This window comes from Symphalangus syndactylus, chromosome 3 (genome assembly GCF_028878055.3).
Source record: "Symphalangus syndactylus isolate Jambi chromosome 3, NHGRI_mSymSyn1-v2.1_pri, whole genome shotgun sequence".
Taxonomy (NCBI): Eukaryota; Metazoa; Chordata; class Mammalia; order Primates; family Hylobatidae; genus Symphalangus; species Symphalangus syndactylus.
Window position 1 is genome coordinate 134,209,619 of NC_072425.2, and position 27,044 is coordinate 134,236,662.

Consider the following 27,044-nt stretch of genomic DNA (forward strand, 5'->3'; position numbering starts at 1 on the left):
GCTGCCTCCATTTCCCCTCCGCCGGTAGGGCCACCGTCCTGTTTCCTAATCCTTCGAGTTTTTCATTTTTTAAGATCCCCGGAGAAAAAATGTCCCAGGGATGGACGATGTTAGTTGTGAAGGTGGTGGTGGGGGTGGGAGAATCCTTACCTTTGAGCAAAGGTAAGAGTTGTTCAGCAAGAACCCAACACTTGGAGATTCTTAACAGAACCATCTGCCTATTCCAACATGAGTTTCAGAGATGGTGAAAATCACGGGAGAGAGTTGGGTAGGAGCTGGAGAAGGCATTGCAGGCTTTCCCCTCCAGCTAGACAGCTGCAGCCCCTTTAAGGGCAAATGCGGGACCTGGTCCTTTAAATCTGTGTCAGTTTCCCCTGACGTCAGCGGGCGTTCCAGCAGCCCTGCTGTTTATCGCCCAGCGGCGCAGCTCACTTTCCAGTGTTCGTGCGTCGGGGCGGCGCGTCCGCCCGCCCTTAAAGGGCCTGCACCTCGGAAAACTCGCAGCCCCGCACGGCGTCGGGTCGCTACCACCTATCACGCCCCTCACTCTGCGACTCGCCTCCCACCGCGGCCAGCCCCCGCCGCCGGCTCTTCCTCCCTCCCCTTTCCCGGCGTCTCCAGGCTCCCGGCAACCAGCCGCCCTCCTTCTCGCGGCCCTGGCCCGGGGCTCCAGGGTCTCAGGCCGTACTCAGCCCCTCGCGAGCTGGGACCCCTGCCCGTAGCCCGCATCCCCTCCCTCCCCGCCCCCTCCTGGTCGCCCCCTCCTTGCGGGGACCCTGGGAGCTTCTCCGGGGCTCTTGGGAGGGGACATTTCCTAATCTCAGGCCGGGGTTAAAGTTCTGGTTCTGGTGAGATGCTGGAAGCTGCGGCCGCAGCCGCAACCCGTCCCGGAGGTGTCCTGTCGCCTGTCGCCGCCGCCGCCGCCACCACCACCGCTGCCACTGCCGCCCTGCCGGGGCCATGTTCGCTCTGGGCTTGCCCTTCTTGGTGCTCTTGGTGGCCTCGGTCGAGAGCCACCTGGGGGTTCTGGGGCCCAAGAACGTCTCGCAGAAAGACGCCGAGTTTGAGCGCACCTACGTGGACGAGGTCAACAGCGAGCTGGTCAACATCTACACCTTCAACCATACTGTGACCCGCAACAGGGTGAGGGCTGGGGGCTGGGGGGCCAGAGGCGAGCGGGGAAGCCGACGAGGGCTAGGCGATTCTGCCGCCCCGCTACCTTTTGGGAGGCCCCATGAACGAGCCGTCCTACTGGGTTCCCAGTTCCCAGAACCACACTGGAGCCTCTTGACCAGTCCTCCTTCCTTTGCCACCAATGTTTCTCTGAAGCTTCAGCTGGGCAGTTTTTGAAGTTGGCTCATTCCCATCTTCTCTTCCACCCCCATTCTTCCATCATTTGTGGTCTGAGCACACATGGCTTGCTCTCTACCCTAAACCCCAGAATCTGACAGCTCTGTGGGTCTGGGTGGGAGAGGAAACAGGCATATTACTGGGCTTGCCCAGAAAACCTCAGGGGAATGAGACTGGCCCAGAACTGAAAAGCTCTGTGCAGGCAAGTTACATCTCAGACTCCCCAGGGAGATGAATGCAGGGCTTCCCAGCCCTCTTCCTGCCTGGGAGAGCCAGCTGGCCTTGTAAGTTGAGGGTGACAGAAGTTTTATAAGGCCAACTGCAAGTTGGGTGGGAAGAGAAGGGGAATTTGTCCACTGTGAAAAATCCACTTCACCCTGACTTCTCTTTGGTTGCTTCCCCAGCTCTGAGTCCCTGCGTTGGACACAGCTAGTGTGGGAAGTCTAGACCCCAGGCAGAGCTGAGATTGGGAGAATTCTTGCAACCCGGCTGTGTGGTCTCGTGCCCAGGTCTCTTGCTCTCTCCATGACTGCCATTTACTGGGAAGCAATGGAGTTGAGAATGGGGAATCTGATTTTTTTTCAGAACGGGGAGTGGTTTTGTTTCTATGGCAGGCCAGGATCTGCCCCCAGTGCCTGGTTATCTGAAGTTTGATCTCTTTCTGCTTAGAGTCCTTTCTTCCTTTTTTCCCATATCTAAAGGTACTGGAGAGCTGTGGTTTTTACTCTTTTGGGAAATGCTGCCCTAGGGCTTGGGTTTCAGCAGCTCAATAACAAGCATTCCAAGATCGATTTAGTTTTAGTTTTCCTTTAAGCTCCCATTGTTTATATATGTTCCTTCATAGCTCCAAGGGTGAAGATCACTTTATTTTATCTTTTATTTTTTATTTTTTATTTTTTTTGAGACCAGTCTCACTCTGTTGCCCAGGCTGAAGTGCAGTTGTGTGATCTCAGCTCACTACAACCCCCGCCTTCCGGGTTCAAGCGATTCTCCTGCCTCTGCCTCCCAAGTAGTTGAGATTACAGGTGCCTGCCACCATACCCAGCTAATTTTTGTATTTTTAGTAGAGATGGGGCTTCACCATGTTGGCCAGGCTGGTCTCAAACTCCTGACCTCAGGTGATCCTCCTGCCTTGGCCTGCCAAAGTGCTACAAGCATGAGCCACCGCACCCAGCTGTCATTTTATAGAGGAAGAAGTTGAGGCTTAGAGAAGTAAAGTGACTGCTCCACAGCCCTGTCCCTTGGTGGGAGCTAAGGATACAACATGGCCTTCAATACCTACCCCTCCTCATCCCCTCTGGGCTCTGGCCCCAGGTTATTGTTAACTGGAGCTTCCTGCTGGCCTCCTGGCTCACAGGAAAGTGAGGTGTGTGTACATGTTTGTGTGTGCAGGCCTGTGCATCCTGTGCACATGGATAGGAATGGGGTATCGTGGAGACTCCCAAGGCCTCCACCGTGTTTCCTGGCAGAGGGCGAGACCCTGCGGTTGCTTGGGTCCTGCTGCCCTGCACACGTCTGCCAGCCAGGAGCTGCAATCAGCACAGGTCTTTCCTGGAATCTGGGGGTTGTTCTGGCAGAAGAAGGGGCAGAGATGACTCCCTGGCCCGACCAAGATGGAGAAAGACCAAAGTAGCTGGCATGAAGGAGGGCAGGGCTCATAGTCTCTGGAGCCATGTGTCCCTGGTGGCAGAGGCTTGAGAGGCATTTCCATGTCGTTCTGCAGACAGAGGGCGTGCGTGTGTCTGTGAACGTCCTGAACAAGCAGAAGGGGGCACCTTTGCTGTTTGTGGTCCGCCAGAAGGAGGCTGTGGTGTCCTTCCAGGTGCCCCTAATCCTGCGAGGGATGTGAGTAGGATCTGGGCATCAGGGAAGCGGGGCGGCCTAGGCCAGTCCTTGGCTGGAGCCTCAACCAGGAGCCCCCCTCATTTCTCCTCTCCTTTCCCTGGGCCAGGAGGCTGGTCAACAGCACAAGAGCCGAGTCCCGCCAGCCGGGAGCTTGTGCACCTCGCAGGGAGGTGGTGGAGACCAGACGGGGGGAGGTGGGGCCTCGCTCCTCTGGAGGGGCAGGCTGGCTGGGACAGTGCTGACATCCTGTCTCCGTGCTTCGGGCCATAGGTTTCAGCGCAAATACCTCTACCAAAAAGTGGAACGAACCCTGTGTCAGCCCCCCACCAAGAATGAGTCGGAGATTCAGTTCTTCTACGTGGATGTGTCCACCCTGTCACCAGTCAACACCACATACCAGCTCCGGGTCAGCCGCATGGATGATTTTGTGCTCAGGTCTGCAGGGTAGAGCGAGGGGACCACGGGGGCTGGTTCTTCCCCAGGCTCTGGGAGTGACTGGTGGGGGCTCTTCTCTGCCCTGCAGGACCGGGGAGCAGTTCAGCTTCAATACCACAGCAGCACAGCCCCAGGTATCATCTCCCTGTTGATTGCTCGAGAGGAAAAATGGGGGAGCTTGAATATGAGAATGGGAGTGGTCAGCGGTCTTTGCTTGGCCTTTTGAATTGGCTGTTTTCTCCATAGAGGGCTGTCTGGAAACAGGAGCTCTGGCCCTGACATGGTGAGGGACAGACAGCATGGGACTGTGCAGAGACATGGAGTCTGGTTGCCTCTCCGGCATTCTGCTGAGTGCCCTGCTGAGGTTGAAGGGAATGGTATACAGAGAAAGGGGCTGCTATGGTCAAGGCCTGTCTCCCCAGAGAGCCTCTGCTGCCCACCCCTCAAAGGATTCTGGGTCTTCGCTTATAGGGGACTATTCCCTTCTAGAGGGGCCAAGAGAGCATCCTCATGAGATGGGGCTCTCCCTTCCTTCCTGCACCCTCAGTACTTCAAGTATGAGTTCCCTGAAGGCGTGGGCTCAGTAATTGTCAAGGTGACCTCCAACAAGGCCTTCCCCTGCTCGGTCATCTCCATTCAGGATGTGCTGGTGAGTTGCCTGCCCTTTTGCTCTTCCCCAGCAGGCAGCAGGGCTGCTAAAGAGAGGGGCAGGCCAGGTTCCCATCCATCTGCCTCTCCCGCCCCTCTGCAGTGTCCTGTCTATGACCTGGACAACAACGTAGCCTTCATCGGCATGTACCAGACTATGACCAAGAAGGCAGCCATCACCGTACAGGTAGGAAATGCATGTGGCCACGTGGGAGGTGTGGCTGGGCGATAAGCTGTGTAACTTTCCAAACTTGAGCTCTTCTTCCTCTGCCCATTCCTATCCTACACATGACTGAGTCTTTGGCCTTCCAGTCCCTGTGACTTTCAGTCCCCTGATATATATGAGAGTTGAACCATAATCCCAGTTGCTCTTGGGGATGGGAAAGAGTAGAGTACCCCCTTCTGGCTGTCATACCTACTTCATTCATTGTAACAATGAGAGGGCCGAGCGCGGTGGCTCATTCCTGTAATCCTAGCACTTTAGGAGGCCGAGGTGGGGGGATCACCTGAGGTCAGAAGTTCAAGACCAGCCTGGCCAACAGGCTGAAACCCCGTCTCTACTAAAAATACAAAAAATTAGCTGGGCATGGTGGCGCGCCTGTAATCCCAGCTACTCGGGAGGCTGAGTCAGGAGAATCACTTGAACCTGGGAGACGGAGGTTGCAGTGAGCCGAGATCGCACCACTGCACTCCAGCCTGGGCAAAAAGAGTGAAACTCTGTCTCAAGAAAAAAAAAAAGGTGGGCCGGGCGCGGTGGCTCACGCTTGTAATCCCAGCACTTTGGGAGGCCGAGGCGGGCGGATCACGAGGTCAGGAGATCGAGACCACAGTGAAACCCTGTCTCTACTAAAAATACAAAAAAATTAGCCGGGCGTGGTGGTGGGCGCCTATAGTCCCAGCTACTCGGAGAGGCTGAGGCAGGAGAATAGCGTGAACCCGGGAGGCAGAGCTTGCAGTGAGCCGAGATTGCGCCACTGCACTCCAGCCTGGGCGACAGAGCGAGACTCTGTCTCAAAAAAAAAAAAAAAAAAAAAAAAAAAAGAAAAAAAAAAGGTGGAGCGCGGTGGCTCATGCCTGTAATCCCACACTTTGGGATGCTGAGATGGACAGATCACCTGAGATCAGGCGTTCAAGACCAGCCTGGCCAACGTGGTGAAACCCCATCTCTACTAAAAATATAAAAATTAGCTGGGCATGGTGGTGGGCGCCTGTAATCCCAGCTACTTGGAAGGCTGAGGCAGGAGAATCGCTTGAACCTGGGAGGTGGAGGTTGCAGTGAGCTGAGATGATGCCATGGCACTCCAGCCTGGGCAACAGGAGTGAAACTCCATCTCAAAAAAAAAAAAAAAAAAAGAATCTTTGTGAGGATTAAGTAAAATATATCTATGAAGAGTTTAGCATAATGTCTGACCACGGAATAAGTATTCAGAAAAGAATGATGATGATGATGATGATGATAAATATCATCATCATCATCCTGCAGCGCAAAGACTTCCCCAGCAACAGCTTTTATGTGGTGGTGGTGGTGAAGACCGAAGACCAAGCCTGCGGGGGCTCCCTGCCTTTCTACCCCTTTGTAGAAGGTACATTTTGTGTCCTGGGCCTGGCTAGGGATGGGGAGGGCTTGGTCACTTTCTGAGGGCAAGAAGAACCTGCGTGGCTGATTGGTGGACCTGATAGGACATGGGTTTTTGGCTCCAGTCTCTCAAAGGCCTGGTCCCACTGACTCTAGCCAAGCTCCAGGCAACTAGTTTACCACTTTGACATTTTACTTCCAGATGAACCGGTCGATCAAGGGCACCGCCAGAAAACCCTGTCAGTGCTGGTGTCTCAAGCAGTCACGTGTAAGTGCAGGTGGCTGAGTGGGGATGGACAAGCCTCTCTGGCTCCTCCTTTCAGACCTGGGATATAGGGTGTGCCCTGAAGTGGGTGATGAGGATGCAGATATGCTGGTGGGGTAGGAACAGGGAGTGTTCTTGGCAGGCTTCTAGATGGGGAGGGCCAGGAGGTGAGTTCCAGTGTGATGTGGTACAGAGAGTTCACGACTAAAGATGGAAGAACTGAGGTCCAGTTCACTTTCTGCCACTTATCAGCAGTGTAACCTGATTGTAAGAAAGAGCTTTAATTTTGCTTTGTTAGCATAGTTATAATCTTATTTATTCTGAAGGATGTTTCTTAATCTCATATTCAGAAACATATCCTAATTCGTCATTGAAACACTGCTATAAGATTGAGTCTCAGTTTCCCTGTCTCTATAACAGAGGGAGTAAAATTTGTCCAGTTAATCTCACTAAGTTATGAGGGCTAGCACAAAATTAGCAGACAAAATTAGCAGGAAGGTACCTGGCCCCTACTCAGTGCTCAATAAATATTTACTGAATGATTAAATGGGGCCCTAAGGGACTGTGATAGGAGGGGAAAGAAGGTGCCTCTCATTCTTTTTTTGAGATGGATTCTTGCTCTGTCACCCAGGCTGGAGTGCAGTGGCAAGATCTCGACGCACTGCAGTCTCCTCCTCCCAGGTTCAAATGATTCGCCTGCCTCAGCCTCCTGAGTTGCTGGGATTACAGGCACCTGCCACCATGCCCAGCTAATTTTCGTATTTTTAGTAGAGACGGGGTTTCACCATGTTGGCCAGGCTGGTCTTGAACTCTTGACCTCAGGTGATCCGCCCGCCTTGGCCTCCCAAAGTGTGGGATTACAGGCGTGAGCCACCGTGCCCAGCCAGAGGGTGCCTCTCTCTCTCTTTTTTTTTTTTTTTGGAGACGGAGTCTTGCTCTGTTGCCCAGGCTGGAGTGCAGTGGTGCAATCTCAGCTCACTGCAAGCTCCACCTCCCAGGTTCACGCCATTCTTCTGCCTCAGTCTCCCAAGTAGCTGGGACTACAGGCGTCCGCCACCATGCCCGGCTAATTTTTTGTAGTTTTAGTAGAGATGGGGTTTCACTGTGTTAGCCAGGATGGTCTCGATCTCCTGACCTTGTGATCCGCCTGCCCCGGCTCCCAAAGTGCTGAGATTACAGGCGTGAGCCACCGCGCCCGGCCAGGGTGCCTCTCTTATTCAGCAAATATTTATTGAGCACCTCCTATATGCCAGGTGGCATGCTAAGGCAGCAGTCCTTGGTGGGGGTGGGGTCCTGTCTAGAGGAACAGGAGGCAGTTAAGAGCTGTAGTAAGCAAAGAACAGGTCACTGTGGAAATACAGGACAGAGAAAGCTTCCTAGAGGACACAGTCCCTGAGCTGTGGTTTGAGGGTTAAGTCAAGGTGGAATTTTTGAGAGGCCAGGCACGGTGGCTCACGCCTATAATCTCAGCACTTTGGGAGGCTGAGGCAAGGAAATTGCTTGAAGCCAGGAATTCAAGACCAGCCTGAGCAACATAGTGAGACCCAGTCTCTATAAAAAATAAAAAAATGAGCCAGGCGTGGTGGCACACATCTGTAGTCCTAGCTACTCAGGAGGCTGAGGTGGAAGGATGGAGCCTAGGAGTTGGAGGCTACAGTGAGCTGTGATCGCGCCACTGCACTCCAGCATAGGTAACAGAGTGAGACCCCGTCTCATAAAAACAAAAACAACAACAAAAAAAGAGAAGTAGAAGAGAAAGTTCTAGCCCAGGGAGCAACATGAGCAAAAATAGGAGTGTGTCAGAGTTTGGTGTATTAGAGGAACTGCCAGTTGTTCATACTGGCTGGGCAGGGCCTTACATTTGAGGGGAGAGGGGTGAGAGATTGGGCTGGGTGGAGGAGGACATGAAGGCCTTTGGGTGCCATGATGGGAGGTGGTGGAAGGTTTTGACCTGTCCACCTTCGTGTTTCCTCCTTGAAGCTGAGGCATACGTCAGTGGGATGCTCTTTTGCCTGGGTATATTTCTCTCCTTTTACCTGCTGACCGTCCTACTGGCCTGCTGGGAGAACTGGAGGTAAAGTGGAACTGCTGGGCACTCCCCTGGTCTGGGTGGGTTGGGCAGGTGTGTGGGGGAGATCACCTGGCAGGATCTGAGCCAGCCTAGGGTAATCTACACCATCCATAGCAGATGATGGTGGGGCTGTTAGAGTCTGTGGCCCATGAGCCTTTCTAGAAACTATCCCCTCCCCTCAACCTTCTTCCCAAGCAGGGAGACCCCATACTGCTCCCCACCCTGTGAGGAACCCTGGGACCAAAGGTGGAGGACAGTGGGACATCCCTGGGACATAGGGATGAGAGTGGAGTGGAGAGGTAGAAGGAAAAGCCAGCCCCATACGGAGGGATCCTTGTCCTGTCCCATCTGGGTGGCCTGTGGGTTCTGTCCATGCAGGCAGAAGAAGAAGACCCTGCTGGTGGCCATTGACCGAGCCTGCCCAGAAAGCGGTACCTCCAGGGGGCCTGGGTGGGGTGGGCACAGTGTGCTTTGTGTTTTAGGGGGTAGTGGTGGATGGTTCCCTAGGGGGTTGGAAGAGGAAGGGCTGGGGGTTTCTGGATGTTCAGATCGGAGTAACACTCCACACATGGGAATGAGGCTGGGATATGATGTCCATGCATCCCTAACATGCACACCTCAGAGGCTGAGGCTGTCGCTTGGTTTATTCCATGTCTAGCGATGGTGTCTGCCTGCCTTGGGCAGTGCGGCCCACGGTCTCTGGGATTATTAACCTTTCCTTCTCTCTCTCTTCCACCCCTCCCTCTCTTTCTGTCCTCCCTCCTGCGTGGGACCTTCTCTCTTAGCTTCTCTCCTTGGTAAGCTCCAAGTGCTGTGGGCAGAGGAGCTGGAGTCCAGAGTAGGGGAGGGAGGGTGGAGCACAGGGCTGTCTGGAGGGCTCGTGGGCAGGCCAGATGTTGTCTTTGTTGCTGGTAACTTAGATGTGCCTGTTCTTGAACTTTCTGTCTCCTTAGAGAAGACAAAGGGTGGCGCTGTTTCCATGGGAGAGGCAGGCAGAGGGCTGGGGCGGGTGGTGGTGGCAGCAGTGGGGCGTGTTTGCCTGGATAGGTACTGCTTCTCGTCTGCTGGCATGGCCTCCTTGTGGCTGTCTTCTCTGGATCTTTCTTTGTTCTTCTCCCTGGCTCTAGGCCTCTCTCTTCATCCAGCGCTAACGGACCTTGACTTCTCATTGCAGGTCACCCTCGAGTCCTGGCTGATTCTTTTCCTGGCAGTTCCCCTTATGAGGGTTACAACTATGGCTCCTTTGGTACGTGTCAAAGCCAGCATCGTGCTTGCCGGGGACATGACCTTGTCTCCTTAGGCCACCACCTCCGAGGCGGTAAAGTGGGAGCCACCTCCTCCAGCCCCCACACCCTCTGCAGATGCTCAGAGCCCCTTTCCCTGCGGCCTCTCCTTCCTGCCTCACCACTGATCGTTCCCCACAGAGAATGTTTCTGGATCTACTGATGGTCTGGTTGACAGCGCTGGCACTGGGGACCTCTCTTACGGTTACCAGGGTGAGTGGGCCAGGCTGGGAGGGGCTGTGTGGTGCAGGCCAGTGTTGTCTGGGTAAAATGTCATGGTGGGCGGTTGCCTCTTCTGCCAGATGCTGGAACCTGGGAAGGGCCTGCTGTTTTCCTAACCCCTCTCTTCCCTCATCCCCTCCTCCTTGGCCCCAGTTCCCTGGTAACTTTCCCTTTCCTTTGAAGGGCACGACCAGTTCAAGCGGCGCCTCCCCTCTGGCCAGATGCGGCAGCTGTGCATTGCCATGGGTAGACCTGGGGTGGGGGTAGGGCTGTTTTGCCAATCAGTGCCTGCCGGCTCCGGTTGACTGCCGGCTCCGGGGCCAGAAAGATTCTATGTGCATGGCTTCCCCATGTAATTCCAGTAATTGCCCGCTCCTGTGTCTTCTGAGATAGCAGCAGGGCACAGGCTCCTTTGGCTGGGGGGCTGGCGCCTCCGCTCCCCTCAGGCTGGACGTTCTAGTTTGTCGTCTGCGTTGCCAGCGCCCTCACTCCCTGGCCTGCTAGGGGAGGGCTCACAGGCATGGGGGTCACGTTCTGGCCTCTGGATAAAGGAGAGATGCTCTTTCTGCACCCCAGGCCCACTGGGTCTTTAACCCAGTGGCAGCCAAGGCAGTGTCTTCTCAGAACCCACAGGGCTGGGCACCCTTGAATCAGCATGACTTGCCGAGTTCAATCCTGTTTTTTGTGTCTGCTGCCTGGGGTCTGCTCAGTGTCCTGGCCTGGGAAGCCCTAGCCCATGAGGGGTGCCAGGAACAGAGCAAAACTAGAGCAGCCCTTGTGTGGTGGCCTCTTCTAGAGTCTACTGTCATCCCCCCAGGACTTAGGAGCACCTGATGTCTCCTCCCAGCTCCTGAGCGCACCTCCACCCCAACTCTGAGCCCCAGCCCACAATTTGCCTCTTCCCTACTGCCTAATAATTGTTATAATTGCCTCAGATGGGCGAGGGCCACTGTGGGTTTTGTGTCCACCGGTGCAACCCCTCCCTCCCTGCCCTTTCCAGGCCGCTCCTTTGAGTCTGTGGGTACTCGGCCCCGAGTGGACTCCATGAGCTCTGTGGAGGAGGATGACTACGACACATTGACTGACATCGATTCCGACAAGAATGTCATTCGCACCAAGGTCTGACCCGTGGGCCTGGCCTGGTCAGGCGTTTCCTGAGAAAGGGACATTCTGTGTTCCCACCCCAGCATGTTCCCACTGGCATTTAGGGAAGCAGAAGGAAGGGGCTAGGCTGGGGCAGGGCAGATGCCGGGGAAACTAACCTGACCTCCAACCCCTTCCGGCCTGATTGGCCAAACCCTCTTGGTCTAAGCGGCCGCAGCAGTGGGATGGCCTTGAACCCTGCCCACCTGAATTCGGCCCTGTCTGAGGGAGGCCCCTCTTGTCCACCTCTGACCTGGGGGAGGGGGCTTCTCCCGAGTAGCAGTAAGTGGGGCTGATTCCAGCTTCTCCCCAGCAATACCTCTATGTGGCTGATCTGGCACGGAAGGACAAGCGTGTTCTGCGGAAAAAGTACCAGATCTACTTCTGGTGAGTGGGCTGAGTGTCTGGGGCTCTGCTGTTGGTGGGTGTGTGGCAGCCTTGGGTGCCACCCGCCTCACTGCCGCCCTCCTGCTCTGCAGGAACATCGCCACCATTGCTGTCTTCTATGCTCTTCCTGTGGTGCAGCTGGTGATCACCTACCAGACGGTAAGAGGGCAGGGCAGGTTTACCTTTCCCACAGCCTAGGACACCACCCCAAAGTGCAGAGCCTCCCAGCCTGGGGCCCTGGTGTTCCATCACAGGACCCGGGTTCAGATCCCAGCTCTGCCTTCCCAGCCGAGTGACCCAGGGCAAATCACATAACCCCCCAACCCTGAGTGTCAGTTTCTTCATCTGCAAAATGGGAGCAGCCCTCACTAAAGATAGCCCCTCCCTGGTTTCTTGTGTGGATTATGAAACCAAAGTCCTGGGGCTTTGTAAGCATCAGTTTCCCTTCCCTTTTCTCTGTCCCATGGGGCAAGAACTTCCATCACAGTCATGCCTCAGGGTTTTCAGCCACGCCTAATGAGAGGGGACGACGACTGTGCTGCTTGGCATCCATGTTCTCAGAAGGAGCACGTGCCTGTGGTGCTGTGTATTCCCACCTGCTAGCTGTGGTGGCACTTGCTCTTTTTGGCCAAAGGGGTCCGGGTGGTGGGGCGTGGGCTGAGTTGGGTGTGATGACAGACCCACTCCCTGTCCCTGCTCCTGCTACAGGTGGTGAATGTCACAGGGAATCAGGACATCTGCTACTACAACTTCCTCTGCGCCCACCCACTGGGCAATCTCAGGTGGGGGTCATGCTGGGAGGCCCCTTGTCCAGGCCAAGGGTGAAATGGGGCAGGGCCTGGGGCTTCGCAATGCCCGCCTGGGCTAGGGAAGAGGCCTGGATGTGAGTCCCAAGCAGTCCGCCTTGTGTTGCCCCTTCTAGCGCCTTCAACAACATCCTCAGCAACCTGGGGTACATCCTGCTGGGGCTGCTTTTCCTGCTCATCATCCTGCAACGGGAGATCAACCACAACCGGGCCCTGCTGCGCAACGACCTCTATGCCTTGGTGAGGGAGTACCTGCCTGCCTGCTGCAGCCTCAGCTCCAACACAGACCCCAAGCCTTGGCTCCAGGACACCCTTTCGGGCAGGCCTGGCCCTGCCTTCCCCAGCTCTCCCCTCCCCAGCTCTGTCTGGCCCACCCTATCCAGCCCAGCCTTCCCCACCCTGCCCTGCCCTCCCTTGCCCAGCCTGCCCAGGCCAGCCCACCCCTGCACACCCACACTTGACACACACCCTACCCCTTTTCCTCTTCCACTCCTCTTAGGGTCCCTCTTTTGGGTCCCTTCTTCCCTTCCTGCCTCACTTCCTCCCTTCCCTTCTGTCTCTCCCCAACAGGAATGTGGGATCCCCAAACACTTTGGGTTGTTCTACGCCATGGGCACAGCCCTGATGATGGAGGGGCTGCTCAGTGCTTGCTATCATGTGTGCCCCAACTATACCAATTTCCAGTTCGGTGAGTGGGGCCTCCTTCTCTGGCTCAACCTACAGCAGGGACCTGCCTGAGTCCTTCACCGTCCCCAAGTTACCCACAGGGATCGCTAAGACAGCTCTGTGGGAAACTCCAAGGCTGGCGTGCCTGGGTATGCACACATCCTAGCCTATGGAATATGGGCATCTAGATGCTGCTTCATTCATCTGTCAAGCTATTCCTATGTAAAGGCATATGCTGCACCGAAGAAAACAGGATAATTAAGAAGGGGTCCCTGGCCGGGCGTGGTGGCTCAACGCCTGTAATCCCAGCACTTTGGGAGGCCGAGGCGGTTGGATCACGAGGTCAGGAGATTGAGACCATCCTGGCTAACACGGTGAAACCCTGTCTCTACTAAAAATACAAAAAAATTAGCCAGGCGCAGTGGCGGGTGCCTGTAGTCCCAGCTACTCGGGAGGCTGAAGCAGGAGAATGGCATGAACCTGGGAGGCAGAGTTTGCATGCCATTGCACTGTAGCCTGGGCGATAGAGCGAGACTGTGTCTCAAAAAAAAAAAAAAAAAAAGGAAGGGGGCCCTGTCTGGGTGCGGTGGCTCACACCTGTAATCCTAGCATTTTGGGAGGCCGAGGTGGGGAGATCGCCTGAGGTCGGGAGTTTGAGATCAGCCTGGCTAACATGGTGAAACCCCTTCTCTACTAAAAATGGAAAAATTAGCTGGGTGTGGTGATGCATGCCTGTAATCCCAGCTACTCGGGGGGCTGAGGCAGGAGAATTGCTTGAGCCTGGGAGGCGGTGGTTGCAGTGAGCTGAGATCCTGCCATTGCACGCCAGCCTGGGCGACAGAGTGAGACTCCCGTCTCCAGAAAAATAAAAGGGGGTCCCTGATCTCAGGGTGCTCACAGACTAAGACACAGACCAAGTTTTCCCTGTCTTCAGGAGATGTCAGACTCTGGGTGACAGCCAGTGGGGTGGCAGTGTGGTGTGGCAGGTACAACTAAGGAACTGAAGTTCAAGTGCCACCCCGCCACCAGCTCACTCCATGGCCGTGGCAAGGCACCAGGGCTGTCTCTTCCTCTGGGATTGTTGGGACCAGGAGTTCTCTGCTGGCGCTTGGTGGCCGTTTCTGCAGCTCCCTTCCATGTCCCTCATCCTAGACACATCGTTCATGTACATGATCGCTGGACTCTGCATGTTGAAGCTGTACCAGAAGCGGCACCCAGACATCAATGCCAGTGCCTACAGTGCCTACGCCTGCCTGGCCATCGTCATCTTCTTCTCTGTGCTGGGCGTGGTGAGGGCCTGACCTGCTCTGCTCAGCCCGTATGATAGGAAAGGTGCACGTGCATTCAGACACGTGGTGCACACCCTCCGCCACCTCCTGCATGAGAGATTCCTGCTCCTCCCTGAGATGCCTTCCTGGGCCCCTCTCAGAGTCCCAGCCTGGCTGAGCAGGGAGCCCCAGGAAGGGTGGGCCATCTGAGCCACTTCCTTCTGCACACTCACCGCTGCCCTTGGTGGCCTCCTGACAGGTCTTTGGCAAAGGGAACACAGCATTCTGGATCGTCTTCTCCATCATTCACATCATCGCCACCCTGCTCCTCAGCACGCAGCTCTATTACATGGGCCGCTGGAAACTGGGTAAGGGCACGCCCGGGGCAGGGCCTAGGGGAGGGGCCTGGGGGGCCTCAGGAACCTGGACGCACGGGAGATGCTCAGGTTCTGTCTTCTTGGGGGCCCTGGAGTCACTGGGTGAGGAATTAGATCAGGCCTGGGTTCCTCAGCTGGCACATCCCAGGGGTCCAGCAAAGGAGGGTGCCCCGTGCCTGTCAGCACCACTCCCTTCTCTTTGCAGACTCGGGGATCTTCCGCCGCATCCTCCACGTGCTCTACACAGACTGCATCCGGCAGTGCAGCGGGCCGCTCTACGTGGTACCTGCCTGGTTCCCCTGCTGCATTCTCCACATCTCCTTTCTTCCCTCTGATGGGGGAGCGGGGCTGGGCTGAGGACCCAGGGGAGAGTGGGGACCAGCTGGCTGGGCCTTCTTCCACCACCCTCGCTGCCCCTGCCCTCAGTCCCTGTGTCCCTGCTTTCCTCCAGGACCGCATGGTGCTGCTGGTCATGGGCAACGTCATCAACTGGTCGCTGTGAGTATGGTTGGGGGTAGTGGCCTGGCTGGGTGGACAGCTGGGGACTCGGTCAGCCACTGGCTGCCTTGGGGGCTGAGGACAGCTTCCAAATGTTAGGCATAAGACATGGGGGCTAAGAGAGGTCTTGGCCTCTCTTCTCTCTCTTGGCATCTGGGCTTCTAGAATCTTCTGTGGGCCTCTGAACACAGCCCAACATCATAATAAAACATGGTGGGGCAGGGCAGGAAGAGCGCTTCCTTGCCCTTGGCCTTCCTGCTTCACCACCCTTCGTCTCTCTTGCCAGGGCTGCCTATGGGCTTATCATGCGCCCCAATGATTTCGCCTCCTACTTGTTGGCCATTGGCATCTGCAACCTGCTCCTTTACTTCGCCTTCTACATCATCATGAAGGTGAGCAGGGCTGGCCAAGCCCCCTCTGTCAGCTGCTTTGCTATCTGGGGAGAGAGATGGGCCCAGCAGCACTGAGGGGCAGTGAGAAGTTTCTGTCCCATCTTTGCTGGTTACAGAGGGGAGAAGCTAAAGCCTCTTGCATGGGCCCCTGGGAGCCAACTGCAGCCCAAAGACCATTTACTGAGCCCCTTCCAAGGGCCCTTGAAATGGGTGGCATTTTAGGCTGCAGTTGTAAGTGCCCCTTTCCATGCAGAAGGGGCTGAGGGGAGGTAGGGTGTGGGCCTCTCAGGATCAGGTGCTTCCCCAGAAACCATCCTGCCTTCCAATCTGATTGGAGCCCCCTGCATAGGGAGCACCTCCAGGCCAGTACACTGTCCCGACACAGGGTTCTGGATACATGGAGGCCGGGTGGAGTGGACATTGGGGTGGGAGCAGGTTGAGCTCTCTGGTTGTGTAGAATGGTATGAATCCAAGGAGCAGTCCTGAAGGCCTGGGAGGCCATGAGGAAAGGGAACCTGGGAAAGGCTAGGTGGGACAGCGGGGTGGGACAGGGGTAAGCCCTCAGACTGCTGTCCCTGCCTGGCCCCTCCCAGCTCCGGAGTGGGGAGAGGATCAAGCTCATCCCCCTGCTCTGCATCGTTTGCACCTCCGTGGTCTGGGGCTTCGCCCTCTTCTTCTTCTTCCAGGGACTCAGCACCTGGCAGGTGAGCACTCACCCACAGGCTCCTTGTGAGCCAACAAGTGGCCAGTCCTCTTTTTAAACATTGGGGCTGGGCCTGGTGGTTAATACCTGTAATCCCAGCACTTTGGGAAGCTGAGGCAGGAGGATCGCTTGAGGCGTTCAAGACCAGCCTGGGCAATATAGTAAGAACCCGTCTCTACAAAAAATAAAAAATATATAAAAATAAAAAAATTAGCCCTGCACCGCAGCCTGGGCGACAGCGCAAGACTCTGTCTCAAAAAAAAAAAAAATTAGCCTGGCTTGGTGGCATTCACCAGTAGTCCTAGCTACCCCAGAAGCAAAGGCAAGAAGATAGCTTGTGCAGGAGTTCCAGGCTGCAGTGAGCTGAGATCGCACCACTGCACTCTAGCCTGGATGATAGACCACGTCTCTAAAAAAAAAAAATGTTAAACATCATTTGGGAACACCTACCATAGGCCGGCACTTTCATAGTGATTTCCCCAGTTAATCCTCCTAGCATTCCAGCCTGGAGATAGCTCCATTTTACTTATGAGACAGATGAGGCTCAGAGGGGCCAAGTGACTTCCCCAGGGCACATAACCAGTGAGTGGCACAGCTGGCATTTGAAGCCAACAGGGCTTGGCTGTCTTCTCTGCCTTGCAGGACACCTACCTTATGTCAGGCTTTAATTCTGGGAATAGAACTAAGTCTGACATGGTCTCTGAGGGACTCATAAACTAGCTGAAGAGGGCTAGAAGGACTATTGGTGCATGACTGTTAGTGCTGTTTACGATGTGATACATGAAATGAAGGGCACAGGCAAGACGGGGCAGGAGGACAGAGGACTAACGGGTCTCTCTGACTTAGGAGTCCAGGAAAGCTTCCTGGAAGAAGTGGGCCTTGTTCTGGGCTATAAAAGTCTTGAGTGAGGGGGGCTGGGCACAGTGGCTCACGCCTGTAATCCCAGCACTTTGGGAGGCCAAAGCGGGTGGATCACGAGGTCAAGAGATCGAGACCATCCTGGCCAACATGGTGAAACCCCATCTCTAGTAAAAATACAAAAGTTAGCTGGGCGTGGTGGCGGGCACCTGTAGTCCCAGCTACTCGGGAGGCAGAGGCAGGAGAATTGCTTGAACCTGGGAGGTGGAGGTTGCAGTGAGCCCAGATCTCTCCACTGCACTCCAGCCTGGCAACAGAGCAAGACTCTGTCTCAAAAAAAAAAAAAAAAAGTCTTGAGTAATGGGGAAGAGCCCCATGGCCCAGACCTGCTGTGACCTTAGTAATGATACAGAGGCAGATTTGGAGGTGAGTGAATGCACTCATTTGGGAGCCAAGCAGACTGTGCGCTTCCTAAGGGCGGGGCAGGTCTTGGTTATGTCTGTGGCCTCAGCGTGTAGCACAGACAGACACAGCCTGGATGAGCCTATGGGATAGAGCTTATGAGTAGGGCAGGGAAGACCTTGAGTGCCACAGGTTATGGCTACTGTCCCGGAGCAGGGGTATGACCTGACAGTAGTGCTTTGGAAAAAAACAATGAGCCTGCAGAAAGATTAGAGCACGGGTGGAGTCCAAGGCCGGGAAGTGGGTGAGAAGGCCTTCTGCCATCTCTGAGCTGAAGGCCTTCAAGGTTGTTGCAACCCTGTGCTCTTAGGTCAAAGGAAGAGAATCAGAAGGAAGGAGGAGGGTAAGAGTGAAAGAAAGGGGAAGAGAAGCCAGTGAACTCAGGGAGAAGTTTGTAATCAAAGTCCATTTCTTAGATTGGGAAGGGGTGGGGACGAGGACAAGGGACAGGTCAGAATTGCTGCTGTCCTGCCTGGGGCTGGAGAGAAGGGTGCCCAGGAGCAAGAGGGCAGATGGGTCTGGCCCTGGCCCTGCCAGAGCAGGGTCATTTGGCAGTTTTTCTTGTTGCTCCCCAAGAAAACCCCTGCGGAGTCGAGGGAGCACAACCGGGACTGCATCCTCCTTGACTTCTTTGACGACCATGACATCTGGCACTTCCTCTCCTCCATCGCCATGTTCGGGTCCTTCCTGGTAAGCGGGCCGCCCAGCCGAGCCAGGTGGGTACGTGAAGGTAACAGCTGCCTCCTTCTCTGTGGCTGATCTGGCGTCCACCCCCCAGGTGTTGCTGACACTGGATGACGACCTGGATACTGTGCAGCGGGACAAGATCTATGTCTTCTAGCAGGAGCTGGGCCCTTCGCGTCACCTCAAGGGGCCCTGAGCTCCTTTGTGTCATAGACTGGGCACTCTGTTTTGCTGTGGGGATGAGTCCCAGCACCGCTGCCCAGCACTGGATGGCAGCAGGACAGCCAGGTCTGGCCTAGGCTTGGCCTGGGACAGCCATGGGGTGGCATGGAGCCTTGCAGCTGCCCTCTGCCAAGGAGGAGGCCTGCTCCCCTGGAACCCCCAGACGTTGGCCAAATTGCTGCTTTCTTCTCAGTATTGGGGCCTTCCATGGGCCCCCGTCCTTTGGCTCTCATTTGTCCCTCTGCAAGAGGAAGGATGGAAGGGACACCTTCCCCATTTCATGCCTTGCATTTTGCCTGTCCTCCTCCCCACGTTGCCCCGGCCTGGGACCTAAGGCCCCTTTTTCCTCCCATACTCACACTCCAGGGCCTAGTCTGGGGCCTGAATCTCTGTCCTGTATCAGGGCCCCAGTTCTCTTTGGGCTGTCCCTGGCTGCCATCACTGCCCATTCCAGTCAGCCAGGATGGATGGGAGTATGAGATTTTGGGGGTTGGCCAGCTGGTGCCAGACTTTTGGTGCTAAGGCCTGCAAGGGGCCCGGGGCAGTGCGTACTCTCTTCCCTCTGACCTGTGGTGAGGGCTGGCTCTTTAGCAATGCGGTCAGCCCAATTTGAGAACCACCTTCTGATTCAAGAGGCTGAATTCAGAGGTCACCTCTTCGTCCCATCAGCCCCCAGACTGATGCCAGCACCAGGACTGGAGGGAGAAGCGCCTCACCCCTTCCCTTCCTTCTTTCCAGGCCCTTAGTCTTGCCAAACCCCAGCTGGGGGCCTTTCAGTGCCATTGACACTGCCTAAGAATGTCCAGGGACAAAGGAGGGATGATACAGAGTTCAGCCTGTTCTGCCTCCACAGCTGTGGGCACCCCAGTGCCTACCTTAGAAAGGGGCTTCAGGAAGGGATGTGCTGTTTCCCTCTACGTGCCCAGTCCTAGCCTCGCTCTAGGACCCAGGGCTGGCTTCTGAGTTTCCGTCCAGTCTTCAGCCAAGTTCTGTGTTAGTCACGCACACACATACCTATGAAACCTTGGAGTTTACAAAGAGTTGCCCCAGCTCTGGGCGCCCTGGCCACCCTGGTTCTTGAATCCCCTTCGTGCCACCTGGTCCGCTCCAGATGCCGAGGATGGGGGAGCTCAGGCGGGGCCTCTGCCTGGGGGATGGGAATGGGTTTTTCTCCCAAACTTGTTTTTATAGCTCTGCTTGAAGGGCTGGGAGATGAGGTGGGTCTGGATCTTTTCTCAGAGCGTCTCCATGCTATGGTTGCATTTCCGTTTTCTATGAATGAGTTTGCATTCAATAAACAACCAGACTCAGTTCTTGGGGCCCTTGTTTGCACTCCCTTTCTGGGTGGAGCTGTTGAGGATGAGGGGAGAGGTGGAGGTCTTCCATTTCCCCTTTCTTCAAGCCATGGCCCTACTGGGAACTGCAGTTCCTTGATTCTCCCGTGTTTCCTGTCCCTCCAGCAACAGCATTAATTCAGTAAATATTTACCGGGGCACTGTGCTGGACAGAGGCCAGTTCCTGGAAAAGCCTGTCCCACACCATCCCACCGCAGACATCCCTCCTTACCTGCCCAGGAACAGCAGTCTCTGCCCACCTGGCCCCGCCCGCCAGACTGAGGCTCGCTTCACCTGTGACATGAGCGCCCCCCAGCTCACTAGGCCATAGGCCCAGGCAGTGCTCCCTGATGGGGCGTTTCTAATCTGCTCAGCGTGCAGGCCGAGGCAGAAGGGTGATGGAAGCTGGGCAGGCTCCAAGAGGAGGGAGTTTTGATATGTCCCTGAAAGATTCATTTAGACCAGTCAGCTAAGGAGGACATGATTTGGGGGCCAAGGAATCTGGTGAATTCAGAACACAACCAGAGGCCTGCAGGGTCAGGGATGGAGGGGTGGGCTTTCCCCTGGCCAGGGCCCCACTCCTCTTCCTGCTTTTCTTGCAGGCGCCACTGGGAGGTGCTATGGCTGTGCCTCCCCTGGGCTCTGGAGCACATCCGGTCGCAGTGGGCAGAACTGCGGAGGCGGGCCCCTCTTCTGCCAGGCCTGGCAGCCCCCTCCTAGGGCCTTGTTTGGCTAGGGGTGGTGCCAGGTGTGGCAGTGTGTGTGTAGCGGAAAGCGTTAGGTCTTCCCTACCAGGTGCCCTTGCAGGGGAGTGCCACAGCAGGCAGTCCAGGGATCCCACTGTTAGCCTCACCTTTTTTAACCTCCTGTCTCTCCCCAAGATCCCTGAAGCCAGGTACAAGCAAGATGAGAGCCAGTTATCTCCATGGAGTGACAGAGGCTGGTCTGTTTTCCAGGCTGGTGAGGACTGTTCCTAAGGGAGGAAGGGATGATACCAGCCTCCTGAGCCTCCTGCTCCTTCGTTAGTGTCTCAGGCCCTGCCAGGCCTTAGAGACCCTCTTATTGACACTGCCCACTGGATGGGGACCGGAGTTGGACTCAGCTTCTGCCGAACCCTCAAATCCCAGCCCCAACTAAAGCATATAACTCAAGACCTACCTGAACTGAAAGCTCTTCTCAACCTGAACAGGGTGGTACAATTGAAAGGGTGGGTCTGACCCTCTCCTGCACCCACGGGGGTCAGCAGAGATGTGCAGGATCCGCCACTCACCATTCACCATGTGGCCTTGAGGAAGACGCACTCGGGGCCTCAGTTTCCTCATCTGTAAAATGGGGATGTAATTACACCCTCACAATGTAGCTGTGAGTATTCAGTGAGAGCACTGCAAAGGGCCTGGTGTGGAGTAGGTCCTCAGGAAAGCTATGTCCCATCAGAGCTAAAAGCCCCAGGAGGAGAGGGTAGCTGGTTTGTCCCCACAAACCCCTGGGATTCCCGGCTCCCCAGCCCCTTGCCCCTCTCTGCAGCCAGACTCTATTGAACTCCCCCTCTTCTCAAACTTGGGGCCAGAGAACAGTGGAGTAGGAGCAGCCATAAGTCCGGGCAGGGTCCTGTCCATAAAAGGCTTTTCCCGGGCCGGCTCCTCGCCGGCAGCGTGCCCCGCCCCGTCCCGCTCCATCTCCAAAGCATGCAGAGAATGTCTCGGCAGCCCCGGTAGACTGCTCCAACTTGGTGTGTTTCCCCAAATATGGAGCCTGTGTGGAGTCACTGGGGGAGCTGGGGGTGGGGAGCGGAGCTGGCTTCCTCCAGCAGGGAGGGGGCCGAGGAGCGAGCCAGCGGGGGAGGCTGACATCACCACGGCGGCAGCCCTTTAAACCCCTCACCCAGCCAGCGCCCCATCCTGTCTGTCCAAGCCCAGACACAAGTCTTCACTCCTTCCTGCGAGCCCTGAGGAAGCCTTGTGAGTGCATTGGCTGGGGCTTGGAGGGAAGTTGGGCTGGAGCTGGACAGGAGCAGTGGGTGCATTTCAGGCAGGCTCTCCTGAGGTCCCAGGCGCCAGCTCCCTGGCTAGGGAAACTCACCCTCTCAGTCAGCCTGGGGGCCTAAGCTCCAGGCAGGGTGGGCTGGATCACTAGCGTCCTGGATCTCTTAGACCGGGCAGCCCCGGGCTCATTGAAATGCCCGGGATGACTTGGCTGGTGCAGAGGAATTGGTGGTGGAAACCGCCAGGGTGAGAGGGAGGCTCCCCATCTCAGCCAGCCGCATCCACAGGGTGTGTGTAAGGCTGTAGGCGCCGGCCGGTTAGGCCAAGGCTCTGCTGTCTGCCCCTCTAGGAGAACCTCCAAGGAGGTGAGGAGTGTGTGAATGCACCTGTGTTGGAGCACAGCGTCCCACTCTGGCGGATCCCCAGGGCCTGAGCAGCAGCGATAGCCCTGCGACAATGTGAAGGGCCACAGAACTCTTGTATTCCACAGTCTGGGGCAAAGTGTGGAGATGCGAGGCCTGTCCTTCCGACAAGCAGCCCCTTCCACTGTCTGACAGTGGGAGGTTACCCTCACTGTAGCAGAGGGGTGGGGGGCGGGTACTGCCAAGGAGGAGCTTTGGAGTGATGGGCGGGGCAGGCCTGGGACCCTTGGTCTTTCCCAAAGGGTGGTTCCCTTTCGAAGTTGCTATTCCAAAGGTAGCAGTGAGGATGGCACATATTTATGTAGCCGGGCCACTCCTGTTTCGTCTGTGGAGTGGAGAGGAGCCACCCTCTTGCCCTCTCAGACGTCCAGATGTGCTCACTCCTATTTGGGAAGAGAGAAGGGGCACAGCAGCCCTGCAGGGGCCCCTGGCTCTGCTCGTGTTTCTGGGCTTCTGCTGGTAGGGGGTGCCACCTTCCCATTTGCCCCTGGACTTTCTTTCTCCACTGCCCACTTTCACCCACTGGGCAGCTCAGGGGAGGGATCCTGGCAGGAGCCACAGGGCAGGAGGGTCCAAGCCTGTCCATGCTGTCCTGGGAGTGTCTTGAGACGCCCCTGGGTGGGCTGCCCTGTAGTCATCCTCCTCTCCCCCTCCCCACTGACTCAAAGGCAGGACTGGGGAGGCTCCATCAGAGACTCTAAAGGATTTCTGGGGATTCTCCACTTTTCGACCCTGACCCAGGAAGAGGAAGGGGAAGGATGGTGGTGCTGGGTGGGAGTGGGGATGGTGTGTGCTTCATCCTCCCTCTGACCGAAATCCTAATCTTGTCTCTAGATCTGGGGGCTGCAGCGTTGTGTACCTGTCACCCTTAGCCTTGCTGCTTTGACCTGTATTGTCTGTTCTGACCCTCCTGAGACGGGAAGCTGGGGGTAGGGGACACACTCTCCTTCCATCCTGTTCCTCAGGAACCCAACAGGGGTGCAGGAGGGGAAGGCAGGCATGAGGGCAGGTGGAGTGGGGGTAGAAGCAGGGCCAGGGACAGAAGGTGGGTGCCTGTCTGGGATGGTGGTGCAAAGGCTGAGACAGAGGCTAGGGTGGATGGAGGCCAGGATGCAGGGCTACCAAAATCACCTGGTCCCAGCTGACTTGGGGGTTTGGACCACAGTTCTTTGTGCAGGAGTCCTTGGGTGGTTGGCGAGCGGGAGTGGGACACACAGGGTGAAGGGAGGGATTGGCTGTTTGTAGCTGAACAGCAGAACAGAGCACTCTGCCTTTGGGGTCTCTGGCATCACTGGCAGAGAGAGGGGTGTCTGGGCCAGGAGCCCACCTCATCCCCAGTGCTCAGAGAACTGGGTCCTCAGAGGTGGTCCCGCCCCCACTTTACACATAAGGAAACAGACGCAAGGAGGAGAGGGATGCCCAATGACGGATGCTTCGATGAGTCCGTGTGAACGCTGCTGCACGCTCAGGGAATGACTGTGAGAAGGGGGTGGAGGCTGGAGCGGGCAGCAAAGAACTTGACATTTTGAGGTCAGTTTTTCACCCCTTGGTCAAGGGCAGGCTGTCTCCCTGGTCATTACCAGGAGCCTCGCTCTGGGCAGCAAAGAACTGACATTTCGAGAAGCTCTGCTGAGGGCCAGGCAGTATGTGAGGGAGTTCACAGACACCATCTGTGATAACATAACCCCCACTTCACAGATGAGGAACTCCAGCCCAGAAAAGCTGTCAGCCTGGGAAAGGAAGGGCAGGCATCAGGCTGGGCAGCTGGCCTGGGACCGGTGGGGTGTGATAGTGTTTGCTCTGCTTCCCGTGGGTGGGGTGCCAGTGGGGAGGGGTATCACCAGAAAGGGAGCCAGGGGAGCACGCTCCTGCCTCCGTCCTCAGACCAGTGTGTCCCTCCCAACCTCTGACCCCTCTGAGGCCAGGGGATGGGTTCGGCTTCCTTTGGTACCTCTTTTGGAAGTCTCTTCAGACAAACACTGGAGAGAAGGCACGGCACCCTAGGGTGACATCAGTGGCCAGGTCAGTTTCCTGTTCCTTTTCCCAGCCACCCCCATCTGTCTGCTCAGGGACCTACCTGCCTGGCCTGCTCCTGCCGCCACCCCTCTCCATGAGTGGGACTCCTGAGCAATGCCAGGCCCAGGCCCTCAGGGTGGCAGTTGCTGGATCGGGCCGGGATTCCCATTCCCTGGCAGGCAGACTCTTGGCTCTGGAAGATCCCTGGGGAACTCTGACTTCTTGGTTACTCAGGCTACTCCGTAAGGGTAGCCTTACGAGAGCGTAAGGGCATGAGGGGAAGACAATGGGTAGACCAGGTGTCTCTGGTTCCTCTGAGGAAATGCAGCTTCTTTGCCAAGAACTCTTGGGCTTTGGTGGCTTCGTCGCCCTTGCCTGGGGTGGGCGAGTTTTAGTCTCTTCAGCTGCAGACCAGAAGCTGAGCTGACCTGAAAAGAGCTGGAGTTCTGGAGTTCCAGCTTCCAGGCCAGGGCCCGCTTCTGAGTGAGAGTAGGAGGTAATGGTTGCTTGAGGCAGAGGCAGTGAACCCTCACACCCGCAGCTGGACAAATGCACCAGCTGGCTGTATTCTGTGGGGGCAATGTGGCTTCTGGAAGATCTCTCTAGTGGCTCTGTAGCTGGTCTTGGCAAAGAATGTTCTAGACCAAGGGTTGTCAAACTACAGCTCATGGGCCAAATCCAGCCTGCTGTCTGCTTTTGTAAATAAAGTTTTATTGGAACAAAGCCATGTTCATTTGTTACATATTGTCTATGGCTGCTTTCACACTGCAACAGCAGAGACCATGTGGCCTGCAAAGCCTAAAATATGTTCTGTCTTATCCTTTACAAAAATAGTTTACTGACCCCTGCTCTAGACCTCCAAAGACCTGGTATCCTGTTTCCTGGTGTTCAAGTTCAGAGAGGTGTCTGGAGTAGGGGCTGAGCCTGGTCTGGAAGGGCAGTGCTGTGACAAGTGTCTAGGATGGCCGGGTACCCTGCACAGAGCTAGAAGGCCACCTGGCACGGGTGAAAGCAGAGCTGCTCCCTGATCCTCTGACCCTCTGCCCCTCCCTCCTTCACCCTGGCCTGCTTTAGCTTTCCCCAAACATGGCCAACAAGGGTCCTTCCTATGGCATGAGCCGCGAAGTGCAGTCCAAAATCGAGAAGAAGTATGACGAGGAGCTGGAGGAGCGGCTGGTGGAGTGGATCATTGTGCAGTGTGGCCCTGATGTGGGCCGCCCAGACCGTGGGCGCTTGGGCTTCCAGGTCTGGCTGAAGAATGGCGTGGTGAGTGGCACCCTGGGCTGGGGGGCTGGGGTGTGCCACCCTGTGAGTCCTGGGCCAATCCCTGAGCTGACTGCTAAGGTGCGTCCTATGTCCTATGCCTGGTAGATTCTGAGCAAGCTAGTGAACAGCCTGTACCCTGATGGCTCCAAGCCGGTGAAGGTGCCCGAGAACCCGCCGTCCATGGTCTTCAAGCAGATGGAGCAGGTGGCTCAGTTCCTGAAGGCGGCTGAGGACTATGGGGTCATCAAGACTGACATGTTCCAGACTGTTGACCTCTTTGAAGGTAGAGAGGAAGAAGGGGCTGGGGGAGGAGGTGGGCAGGAGGACAGGGTGCTGGGACAGGGAGAGGGAATGACCAGAATATGCCACAACTAGGGGTGTGCTCGCCCGCACACAGCAGGGATGGGATATGCCGAGAATAACACGCCACGCTTACAGGTCGACTGAGAGGACTCCCTTGAATTGGGGACAACTCTTGGCCCTGGTTTGGCCATTTTTTTGTGAGAGACGGGGGCAGGCCCTGGCTTGGAATCTTGTTTATACGTTCTTGATGTTCGTCTCCTCTCTCCTGTCTTCTCACAGGCAAAGACATGGCAGCAGTGCAGAGGACCCTGATGGCTTTGGGCAGCTTGGCAGTGACCAAGAATGATGGGCACTACCGTGGAGATCCCAACTGGTTTATGAAGTATGTGGCTGCCAGGGAGCTTGGGTCTCCGCATGGGGTGGGAGGTGGCTTGTGCTAAGGAGCTTGCGAGAAGGATTAGGGGAAGCAGACAGCCAAGAAGGGATAAAGTGAGCGTCTGGGATCGGGAATAATGGGTCCTTAATACTCCCTGACCCCTCCCTTTCCACCCGCCTGCGCTCAGTCTCCCTAGCCTATGAGGCAAGCTAGATTCGGGAAAAAAAGTGAAACAGGAAGGCAATGGGCTTGTGCTAGGATGTAACAGAACGGGTGGAAAACACACAGTTCTACCAAGTCTTTATCCTGGTTCCTCCTCTTCTAGGAAAGCGCAGGAGCATAAGAGGGAATTCACGGAGAGCCAGCTGCAGGAGGGAAAGCATGTCATTGGCCTTCAGATGGGCAGCAACAGAGGGGCCTCCCAGGCCGGCATGACAGGCTACGGACGACCTCGGCAGATCATCAGTTAGAGCGGAGAGGGCTAGCCCTGAGGCCTGCCCTCCCCCAGCTCCTTGGCTGCAGCCATCCCGCTTAGCCTGCCTCACCCACACCCGTGTGGTACCTTCAGCCCTGGCCAAGCTTTGAGGTTCTGTCACTGAGCAATGGTAACTGCACATGGGCAGCTCCTCCCTGTGCCTCCAGCCTCAGCCCAACTTCTTACCCAAAAGCATCACTGCCTTGGCCCCTCCCTCCCGGCTGCCCCCGTCACCTCTACTGTCTCCTCCCTGGGCTAAGCAGGGGAGAAGCGGGCTGGGGGTAGCCTGGATGTGGGCCAAGTCCACTGTCCTCCTTGGCGGCAAAAGCCCATTGAAGAACCAGCCCAGCCTGCCCCCTATCTTGTCCTGGAATATTTTTGGGGTTGGAACTCAAAAAAAAAAAAAAAAAAAAAATACATCAATCTTTTCTCAGGCCTGGCTGGCAGAGTTTCATTTGCCCTGGTCACTTTTGTTATGGTTTCAGATCTGCACAGGGGACAGGCAGGCATCTCGGGCTTATATGTGTTCCTGGCTGCCGTCCTCCGAAGGACCCTTCACGTGCCAAGATTCCGGGACGGTCAGATTCTTTCAGAGGAAACAGGCCATAGAACAGGAGAGTGAATCTTGGGGACCGAAGGGAAAAAGGAGCCACTCAGCAGCGTGCAGTGGCTTTGGGGAGACAGAGGAAAGGAGAGATTGCGAGTGGCA

At 56.1% G+C, this 27,044-nt stretch overlaps 3 protein-coding genes and 1 long non-coding RNA gene across 13 annotated transcripts in view; 2 read left to right on the forward strand and 2 right to left on the reverse strand.

Annotated features, from left to right (window-relative positions):
• Positions 1 to 402: 402 nt before the first annotated feature.
• Positions 403 to 19,472, forward strand: SIDT2 (SID1 transmembrane family member 2). 9 transcript variants are annotated; one of them, XM_055273257.2, is made up of 27 exons: positions 764 to 1,143; positions 3,074 to 3,195; positions 3,466 to 3,630; positions 3,719 to 3,764; positions 4,178 to 4,279; positions 4,382 to 4,465; positions 5,762 to 5,861; positions 6,057 to 6,122; positions 8,100 to 8,193; positions 8,386 to 8,621; positions 8,976 to 8,987; positions 9,365 to 9,436; positions 9,615 to 9,686; positions 10,696 to 10,814; positions 11,152 to 11,225; positions 11,318 to 11,384; positions 11,934 to 12,007; positions 12,148 to 12,271; positions 12,602 to 12,719; positions 13,850 to 13,986; positions 14,225 to 14,333; positions 14,548 to 14,624; positions 14,794 to 14,840; positions 15,127 to 15,232; positions 15,826 to 15,936; positions 17,832 to 17,945; positions 18,034 to 19,472. In XM_055273257.2, exons 1-27 carry the CDS (start codon positions 961 to 963, stop codon positions 18,094 to 18,096), a joined length of 2,694 nt encoding a protein of 897 aa, XP_055129232.1. In that variant the 5' UTR covers positions 764 to 960; the 3' UTR covers positions 18,097 to 19,472. The 9 variants fall into 9 exon arrangements, with proteins under 9 accessions (XP_055129238.1, XP_063491607.1, XP_055129237.1 ...); XM_055273258.2 differs by having other exon boundaries at positions 765 to 1,143; positions 8,389 to 8,621; XM_055273260.2 differs by lacking the exon at positions 8,976 to 8,987 and adding an exon at positions 9,879 to 9,941 and having other exon boundaries at positions 770 to 1,143; positions 8,569 to 8,621.
• Positions 17,933 to 21,702, reverse strand: LOC134736130 (uncharacterized). Its single transcript, XR_010119878.1, has 4 exons — positions 21,575 to 21,702; positions 20,349 to 20,817; positions 19,037 to 19,938; positions 17,933 to 18,064 (listed from the first exon to the last, which is right to left on the reverse strand). It is a non-coding gene; the product is annotated as an uncharacterized lncRNA (long non-coding RNA).
• TAGLN (transgelin) lies at positions 20,376 to 26,981 on the forward strand. The gene is made up of 5 exons (XM_055273291.2): positions 20,376 to 20,455; positions 24,990 to 25,181; positions 25,287 to 25,464; positions 25,764 to 25,866; positions 26,186 to 26,981. The coding sequence occupies exons 1-5, from the start codon at positions 20,402 to 20,404 to the stop codon at positions 26,328 to 26,330; spliced, it is 672 nt and encodes a 223-aa protein (XP_055129266.1). The 5' UTR covers positions 20,376 to 20,401; the 3' UTR covers positions 26,331 to 26,981.
• LOC129479706 (proprotein convertase subtilisin/kexin type 7) overlaps positions 24,605 to 27,044 on the reverse strand; it is a 30,014-nt gene continuing 27,574 nt past the window's right edge. For both annotated transcript variants that reach the window (XM_055273272.2, XM_063635540.1), the window contains exon 17: positions 24,605 to 26,225. In XM_055273272.2, coding sequence (XP_055129247.1) covers positions 26,151 to 26,225 — 75 coding nt within the window. In that variant the 3' untranslated portion in view covers positions 24,605 to 26,150. The remainder of the gene's footprint in view (positions 26,226 to 27,044) is intronic.

What these genes read in the sequence shown, in the direction of transcription:
- SIDT2 (XM_055273257.2), top strand. Translation starts at nt 961, where the DNA reads ATGTTCGCTCTGGGCTTGCCCTTCTTGGTGCTCTTGGTGGCCTCGGTC. An exon ending in ATACTGTGACCCGCAACAGG is followed by an intron (nt 1,144 to 3,073) that starts GTGAGGGCTGGG and finishes GTCGTTCTGCAG; the next exon opens with ACAGAGGGCGTGCGTGTGTC. An exon ending in TTTCTACCCCTTTGTAGAAG is followed by an intron (nt 5,862 to 6,056) that starts GTACATTTTGTG and finishes TTTTACTTCCAG; the next exon opens with ATGAACCGGTCGATCAAGGG.
- TAGLN (XM_055273291.2), top strand. Translation starts at nt 20,402, where the DNA reads ATGAGAGCCAGTTATCTCCATGGAGTGACAGAGGCTGGTCTGTTTTCC. An exon ending in CTGGTCTGTTTTCCAGGCTG is followed by an intron (nt 20,456 to 24,989) that starts GTGAGGACTGTT and finishes GGCCTGCTTTAG; the next exon opens with CTTTCCCCAAACATGGCCAA. An exon ending in TCTGGCTGAAGAATGGCGTG is followed by an intron (nt 25,182 to 25,286) that starts GTGAGTGGCACC and finishes TATGCCTGGTAG; the next exon opens with ATTCTGAGCAAGCTAGTGAA.